At 40.8% G+C, this 9,513-nt stretch overlaps 1 protein-coding gene across 1 annotated transcript; it reads right to left on the minus strand.

Moving 5' to 3' along the window:
• Positions 1-284: 284 nt before the first annotated feature.
• oxld1 (oxidoreductase-like domain containing 1) lies at positions 285-5,495 on the minus strand. The gene is made up of 2 exons (XM_088324133.1): positions 5,324-5,495; positions 285-3,555 (listed from the first exon to the last, which is right to left on the minus strand). The coding sequence occupies exons 1-2, from the start codon at positions 5,372-5,374 to the stop codon at positions 3,244-3,246; spliced, it is 363 nt and encodes a 120-aa protein (XP_088180259.1). The 5' UTR covers positions 5,375-5,495; the 3' UTR covers positions 285-3,243.
• Between the last annotated feature and the right edge of the window lie 4,018 nt (positions 5,496-9,513).

Consider the following 9,513-nt stretch of genomic DNA (forward strand, 5'->3'; position numbering starts at 1 on the left):
ACATTGATGGCTGGTGTTCCACATAGATTAAACATTATATATAATACAGATTCCCTATATATGTCCCCGCTGGTTACAAAGACATAAAAATCGATAAAACTGGAAGACGCTAAATTGTCTCCAAGTGACCTGAAGTAACCCTGCTTCTACCTTTTATGACGTCACTAATCTGTGTTTTTCCATCATCGTCATAAACGCTACTTGTCATAATCCAGACACTCTTGAAATGGCGACAGGCCGATACAAGAACCAATGAATAAGAAATGTTTCATTGACAACACAAATGTAATAAATATGTTTTTTATTCACAAGATCGAATAAATAAATCAACGTGCACTGCAAACAGACTTGAGTACAAACAATTACTACTCTCCGATGAAGTAGTACGTCACCTTGTGTTATTTGCAGTTATGGGACTAACGCGTTTCAAAGGAACCTGGAACACAAATACTTGTCTTGGTAACGAGTACTGTAACACATAATTACTCAACTTTAAATGCTGACCATTAACTGAAGTGTCTTGATTGGAAGTAAGATATGAGCCTGAGCCTGGCCCGAGTCTAACCTAAAAGCACCCCTCCTCCACCCAAGTCCTCACAAATAACATGAAAATTTGGGTTTGCTTAGGGCTTGGTCATTCAAGTCAATTTAATTGTTCAGGCTCCGGCTGGGTCGGACCTTAATATCTATGGGCCCAGGTTGGGTCGGGCTGAATTATTTAGGCCCGATCTTTCCTCTACCTCTGATTGTTGAGTACTCCTGCTTCACTTACGTTGTCACATACATCCCTCAATCTGGTAAATGGGATACCTGAAGGGTGTTTGTATATACTTAAAATAAAATTAACGTAATTTCTGGGCTACATGGCGCACCTGATTACAAGCTTCATTGGCAAATTAAGGAAAGAATCTCAATATTGTTTTTGTACATGCCGCCTCGGATTTAAAAATGCAGGCGTAAACAGCCATAAAAATAAACACATTCATTTCTATTTCTTACATTAAAAAAATAATTAGCGGGGAAATGTCTAGTACAGAAAAGTAACACATAGTGCCGTGATTAAGACACTCCATTGTGGATTGTGTCGACAGCTGTCAATCTTAATCAACTAAATGAAATGAAATTATCTGCATTTATATAGCGCTTTTCAAGTCAATGACTTCCCAAAGCGCTTTACATTGTGCTTCACATTTCCCAATAGCGGCCGTGATCTGTGCAGCCATTTAAGGCGCTAACCTGCTTATTGGGGTATTGGGGGTTCAGTGTCTTACCCAAGGACACTTCAACATGTAACACGGACAAGCCGGGATTCGAACTGGGATCCCTTAATCCTAAAACGATCGCTCTACCTCCTGAGCTACTGCTGCCCCAAACTAGCACAGCAGTCTATCTCAATGAATTTGGTATCAACATATTGACAGGTGTGTGACAAAAACATTCTCAAAACAAAAATCAATGTACTATACTGAATAAAATTCAGAAGCCCGGATAATCACAACAGCCTGTAGACAAGCAGAGCCATGCGACTGATCTTAAGCTGTTCCATCCCTTGCGCACATGACAAAGTGATAAAGAGGAGACCAAGTATTATTACTACTACATAAAATAAATCATTATACATGCCAACACTAGGTTTTAACTAAGAAGGGGTACATGTTAATTATTGGGCTGACAGTTATTGTACTGATAAAAGCCTAATATGACATCGTTTTTTTGTCCGATACTTGATATTTTAGTCAATATTCAATCAGCCGACACTACTTGTTTGAAATATTCCAAGCTTTTATGTATAATGAAATGTTTTATGCAGTAGTCGCAATACTTTGTCTTCTCTCTATTAGTTTGTCATGTGCCCAAGGGATGGGAGAGCTTAAGATCACTCGTATCGCTCAGCATGTGTACAGGCTTTAGTCAGTGTACAAGCTTCTGATTTTTAGTCAGTACAGTACATTGAGTTTTGTTTTGAGAATGTTTTTGTCACACCCCTGCTTCCAGAATAAACCAGGGGTCAGGAAGATTTTTGACCCAAAGAGGTAAAAAAAAAGAAAAATATTTTCAGTTTTCTTGAGAGAGCTAGGTCATGGATTTAGGACAAATGTTAACAAAACCGCCAAACCAGCTCTCCAGACAAAAGCTAATGTTTCAGTACATTTTATTACACTGCGTGACGTTTTATGTTTTGACAAAATTTATGAAATAATAATGTCCGGGCCCGTGTCCCATATCAACAAATAGACCACTTAACACTTGTATCCCTCCCACGATTAAGCATGTTGAGGCTCGCTTTGACCTTCAATTTTTTTTATAAATATTAGTTTCAAAACAAGGTGCAAGCAGAGTTCTTTGGAAAAAATGTTACAAGCTACTGCAAACGAGGATGACATATTTAGAGAGGGAAAAGCAAGTACGTGCGCTGTGCATAAATCTGCCGAACTCTACCGCTCACACAATCAAATAGATCTGGGTGTTTGCCTGGCATTCCTGACCGTTCACAGTTTGTTCGGTGGCTTTTCATCATTAATACTCCCAACAGGAACCATAAATTGTTTATCGAGCTTCCGCGTAAAATATTTCTTAGATGCGTATAGCAAAGACCAGATATGTTAGTGTATCACCTTGAGAGTAAACTGTAGTTGAGACTGTGCCCTAAATATACTGAACTTGACTAAATCCATTTTCAGGGTTCCTTTCGGCTTCGCATGTATCAGAATATGCATCCCTCAACTCAAAATTGGAACCACACAGAAAACATTTGCACATGGAGGATTTTTTATCTCCAAGCCATATGTAATCATGAAAAGAGCCATAGGTTCTTCATCGCGGCACAATGTGTTACTTTTCAGTATTAGACATTTCCCCGCTAAATTTTTTAAAATGTATGGAATGGAAGTGAATGAGATCCTCTTATTGGCTGTTTAAGTTTGTGACTTAGAATTTGGTTCAGCTTGTACAAAAATAGAGTTGAGCTTCTTCCATGAGTGCATTGGACTTTGAATGAGGTGCGCTCTGTAGTCTGGAATTGAAGGTACTTTTTTTTTTCCAGTAACACGCCCAACACTGGTTGTCTCTACAACATTCTGCTTGGTTGCTTGTTTATGCAATTGTGACTTATTGTCAATCTTTATCTGTAGCTGGGAGGCTTTACTTCCATAGGCAAAATTTCCCACAGGAATTTGTTCATCCCTATTAGCAACGTCATGCTGAATTGTGGTTAAGGGAGTCGCTAGATCACTGGGGGTCCGCTCATGTCTTTTTGAGGAGTCGTATCTCCATCTTTAAGAATGCTTTGAGGTTTTCGTCTAGCACGTTCTCATCAATGGCGGCGAGCGCTTTCTCGCCTCCGTCGTGATAAAAAGCCAGCAGTTGCTCGGCGTGTTCGATCCACACGCAGTTGTGGCAGCCGCTCATGCAGCAGTACGTCGGGGGTACAGGGGGGCTGCCAGATTCCCGAGCGGTCTCTGGGTGAACCGCCAACGTGGAGGGAGGGTTTGAGTCCGTGCACTGGTTCCGGACGTCCCAACGGATCAGACTTCCTCTCCGTAACGCCAGACACAACTAAAAAGACAACAAAAAGCAAGTATTTTACTCTGTTTTCCAGACTATAAGGCACATCTAAAAACCCCAAATTGGCTAGAAATTTGAAAGTGCGCCTTATAATCCAGTTCGACTTACATACCGAAAAATACGATGGATAAAAATGTAAATGCCTAGTTACAATTAGATTATACTGCATACAATAACTGTTCTGCCTGAAAAGACTATATTTTGTTGGTGTGCCTTATAATCTGGTGTGCCTTAAAGTGCAGATAATATGACACTGTTTTTTCAGGGTGACTAAATTAAGACAAAATTGAAATCAACTGAATTTTTAATTCATTATTTCTGACACATGATTTGACACGAGAAAGCGGCAATGTCACTCGGGTCAGGGTGACACAACACACTCTTCTGTTCAACAGCAGGGCCCCGACGGCTTTCACTGGTTTACCCCTGCCGCATCACACGGGTGCCCTGCCCATCCCTTAGAACGCGTCCAAACATCCCACTATCATTTTACAACACCTCTCCACTCATTCCTATCACCAACAAGGGCTATAGCTTCCATTACAATTAGACCTATTTCCTACAGTGAACTCATAACACCATCCGTCCACGTCAATCACGGCCTTCCTCATGGTCTCCTCCCATTCAATTCTACTCTGTAGATCCTCTTCAACATTCGCTCCTCATCCATCCTCTCCTTGTGTCCAAACCAACCGAATACTTTCTTATCCACCACTATTTTAGTTCTGTCTCTCACAATTTCATTTCTCAATCTATCCAATCTTGTCACTCCTAACATACGCCTCAAACACTTCATCTCGAAAACATTTAATTTCCTTCTCAAATCTGCGTACAGGCTCCAAGTCCCTGCACCATACAACACAGTCGGCATAATCACACTCTCATACAGTCCCCTCTTAGCATCCATACTCATACTCTTATTGATCATCACTTTCCTCAGAGCATCCAAAACCTTGCTTCCTTGATTCACTCTATGCAATACCTCGCACTCCATTCCACCAACTGCAGCCACATCACAAACCAAGTACCTAAAGCTTTCAACTTCTTCCTGCACCTGTCCATGCAACCTTATTTCTAACGCCATGCCCACTCCATCACATGAACACTTTATCACCTTACTCTTCCCAGCATTCACACATAACTTACGCCTATCACACACTGTTCCAAACTCCACTACCAACCTTCTCAATGTTTCCTCAGAATCCGCCACAAGCGCTGTGTCATCTGCAAACAACAACTGACTTACCTGCCACACCGTTCCACTCTTATCCATCATCTCAAGACCTCTGCCAAATACTCTTGCATTCACCTCTCACCACACCATCCATGTACACATTCAACAGCCATGGTGACATCACACACCCCAGTCTCACACCAGTTACAAAGGGAACCACTCAATTGTCTCACTCCCTACTCTTACACATGCTCTGCTGTTCACATAAAAACTCTTCAATGCTTCCAACAACTTTCCACCCACTCCATACATTACCATCACCTGCCACAACGCCTCTCTATCAACTCTGTCATATCGACTATTCATAAGTACTGAAAATAAAAATCTGATTTCATCTCATGTGTTCAAATCGTTAACTTTGAGGTACTTCTTGATTTAAGATGAGGGGGAGTGATTTTAATGTCACCTTGACACTACTCTTCTATAGCATAAAAACTCATACTAATAACAATAAAACTGTTGTCACGTGAGGATGGCATAAATAGATATGATAGGGTACGTAGAAAGCTAATGGAGGCTAGCGACCTTTCGTAAAGAGACCGACGACCTCGTCATGTTCACAACCAAGTAAAGCATCCCGAAAATCCCTCAAAAGTCAATTTAAATTATCTCCAAACTCTTATGCAAAAAAACTAAAAAGACTAAAAACTAAAACGCAACGTTCATACTCCGAGACAAGAAGGTCCTTTCATTCTCCCGGAAGTTTCATTTTGTAAACAAGAGCATTGATAGGCTAATAGAGGAGATATTGACCAATTGTCAAGGAGGAATATCTATGCCAACCAATGGACAACCGTGTAGGCGGGAATAGAGTGACGACAGAAATACGTTTAATGAAAAGTTTTCTGTAGAGGGCAGTACTGTGCCGTATGTGATTATTTCTACGCTTGAATGGTATAAGAATTATGATGGAATTCCGGCTCTTTTTAGAGGACGGATCGGTTCACTAGAAAGAGCCAGCTTTTTCGGCTACCAAAGGGCTCTTCATATCTTTAGTTTTAAATGCTTTATTAACAATAATTATGAAACACTGTGCAACCAATTAATTCGTTATGAGAATGTATTATGATACTTTACTACAAACGCCTTAATTGACTCAATATACAGGGACCATTTGGGTAATTTAAACTTACATTGTTTAATTATGCAAAAAGCAGAGAGAAGAAAGGTGAGAAAGGAAAAGAGAGAATGTGTGAGAGAGAAAAAGAGAAGGAGAGATAAGAGAATAGAAGAGAGAGACAGAAGAAACTGGTGAGTAATAGAGATAGTAAGAAAGAAGACAGAGAATGAAAGAGAGAAAAAGGAGAGAGAAAGAGAGAGGAATATAGAAAGCGATGGAGAAAGAATGAAGAGCGAGGGAAACTGAGAGAGAAAAAGAGGAAAGAAAGAGAGAAAGAAAGATGAAGATCAAGATAGAAAAGGAGAGAACAAGAGATAGAGAGTGAGAATGAGGGAGCGAGTGAGAGATAGCCTGAAAGAAAGATAAAAAGAGAAAAGGTTGGGAGATGGAGAGAACGTTTCGAAGAGCCGGCTCTCATAGTTCTCCTCAAAGAGCTGGCTCTTAAGATTCGTTTTGTTCGCGAATTAAACGACCCTAGCTACCACACGCAAAAACAAAATCATCGCTTTACGTGAAAACTACACTGAAATAAATGTTCTCTTTTCAGTTTACCTTAAAATGTAATTAGTGTTCTACATACAAGGCCTCCATAAATCAGCTCATGGTCTCCATTGCCTGAAACCTCTGCTTTAGGTGGATGAAACAAAAAACAGATGGATTTTTTTTTACATAGTGCTTTAGCTTTAGTCCGTCAGTATAAACGGAAAAGTGAACTACAAAAAATGAAAGGCGAAAAGAAGATAAATCGTAATCCCTCGTTTTTCACTGATGTTGCATTCCAAAAATGACCCAGCTTCATCAAGGTCATCTGCAATCCTTGTGACCTTGTGATTAGGATATGGTGCTCTCCGGGATCGCTTTCTGTTGCATCTAATGCTAAATAAATGTGGTCAGGGTTATCTGTAGACTGATCAATCATTGCTCAATTACAGTAATTTATTAGCTTAAAATTATTAAAAATATCATGCACTCGCAAAATGAATGTATTGACAAATTTGGTATAAGCAAAAAATACGGCAATTTTTTCCTTTCCATGCGGCCCGGTAACAAATTATTTATGGCCCAGTGCCGGTCCACGGCCCAGTGGTAGATGACTACTGATCTAAAGCACAGTGGCTGTTTTTTTTTACATTTTTCATGTTTCACCAATACATGTTGTGTGTTAAAAACACATGTTTAGGTGTTATTTACCTTAAGCAGGCAACACCTACCTCACCCTGACGGCTGCCCAACGCCCCGTGAGTCGGGATCTGATGTTTGCCTTCCGGTGGCCCCCATGGGGAGCTGTGTGTTTGCAAGCAGCGTTCATGGAAACGCAGAAAGGAAGAAAAAGAGAGAGGAGAGAGAGGGTAAAGAGAGTGAATAATAGAGGGAAATAGACAATTACAGTGCCTAGTGAAAGTACAGTATTAGTCCCACAGGAACTTTTTGCCATATTGCCACATTTCAGGCTTCGGACTTTAAGGTAAAAAATGAAAATATTGTCCAAGACCTAACAACATGCGAGACACAAGCCTAAAGTGGAATTTTAACATTTTATACTTTATCTACAACAACAAAACTGAAAAGTAAGTGTTGCGAAAATGTCAGCCACTTGTTCCCTCCGCTAAGCCAACTCACTCCAGTAGTTCCCTAATGACATCTGAAGGATCCAATGTCAACTTAAATGACTAACAATGACAAACACTCTCAGTCTAAATGCATCTGCACTGTGATGGGCTCAGAGGTCTGTGAAAAGAGATACTGGAGCGCAGACAGCATTATGAAGAGTATAGAACACACCAGGCAGGTCCGGGATAAAGTTGTGAAAAGGTTCAGAGTAGTAAAGGGATACAAGAAGATTTCACAACATTTACACATCTCCCAGAAAACCGTGCGAGCAATAATATGAAAAATTACTGAAAATCTAGTAAGACCTGGCAGCCCCTCTTAATGTTTGGCCCAAAGAGGAAACTAACCAGAAAAGCATAAAAGAGGCCTAAACTCAAATTGGATGACCTGCAAGCTTACACAACTGAGGTGGGACAATCTGTGCATAGAAATCATTAGACAAGGCGTGTCCAAAGTCCGGCCCACGGGCCAAATACAGTCCGTGATCACATTGTTACCGGCCCACGCCCTGTCTCATGAAAATAATATGTGGCTCGCCTTTGATGTTCACCATAGTATTAAAAAAAAAGAAAGAAATTCACAATTTCACCAGATAGTGGCAGTAATTAGTAGCAGTAGCCCTTTCGCCAATTTAGCCCTGCCCTTAAACCTTTCACGGAGGGCAAATTTATTAAAGACTGCGTCATAGGGATAGTGGAGAAGATTTGTCCTGAGAAGAAGGAGGAATTCTCCGATATTTGCCTGGCTCGTAACACTGCAGTGAGAAGAATTGAAGATGTTTCTTTAGATATTAAGAAAAAATTAATAGTAAAAAGAACAGAGTTTGATTTTTTTCGTTAGCCTTGGAGCACGGATGCATCAGACGCGGCTCAATTATTATTTTTTTTGCGCGGAGTGGACAATGACATGAATGTGAGTGAAGAGCTGCTTAATATCCAGAGTCTGAAGGACCAAACAAGAGGGACATTTTTATTTGCTTCAGTATTTTCAGCTGTAAATAACCTCGAACTGCAGTGGAATAAAATCTCTGGGATTATTACTCACGGTGCACCTGCAATGACTGGTGAGCGCAATGGCTTATCAACCCTTGTCTGCAACAAAGTCACTGAAGAACGAGGCTGGGCTATTAAACTACACTGCATTATTCTCATGAAGTTCTCTGTGCCAAGCATCTGAAATATGATCATTTATGAAACCGGTGATAAAAGCAATTCATTCCATCCGCTCCAAAGTGCTGTGCCACCGCCAGTTTCATTAGTTTCTTCTTGACATCCAAGCTGAATACTGAGATGTTCTCTATCACAATGATGTCGGGGGTCTGCACTGCAGCATTTTTCGCTCTCATTTTTTGATTGAAAAGGGACAACAGTTGCCACAACTGTGTGATTCTGTTTGGCTGTCCGATTTGGGATTTTTGGTTGACGCAAAGAGACATTTGAATGTGCTGAACAGAAGCCTTCAAGGGCAAAATGCAGTGGTAAGCCAACTTTATTCAAATATCAAGGCATTTTAGACTGAACTACTTTCCAGAAGCATCTGCCACAGGTGCAGCCCAATACAACCAATTTCCCATTGCTGCAGGAAATTCTGACCAGTTTCCCACAGAACAATAGACGTACGCAAAGTATGCAGGAGACATTTCATGTCTGGCTGAGGAGTTTCAATAACGTTTCTGGGACTTTGCAGCCATTGAAAAGGAGATCACACTTTTTTTTGCTCCGTTCTTCGTGGACCCTCCAGACCACCTGGAGCTCATTGAACTGCATTGTGACGCCGAGTGTCGCAGTCGGCACAAAGAAGTTCCCTTTGTCAATTTCTACCGCCAGCTGGATGAAGGCAAGTACAGAGAAATGTGAATATTTTCTAAAAGACATTTTCCTTAATGACCATAACAAGAGCCGTGTGAGGACGACACTAAGTGACTCTCACTTGAGCCAGACCTGGACTACACACTGCAGTCCAGGTCCCAGTGTCAACTTTCACG

Source organism: Urocampus carinirostris, chromosome 19 (genome assembly GCF_059441175.1).
Source record: "Urocampus carinirostris isolate Australia breed hairy pipefish chromosome 19, RoL_Ucar_1.0, whole genome shotgun sequence".
Lineage (NCBI taxonomy): Eukaryota > Metazoa > Chordata > Actinopteri > Syngnathiformes > Syngnathidae > Urocampus > Urocampus carinirostris.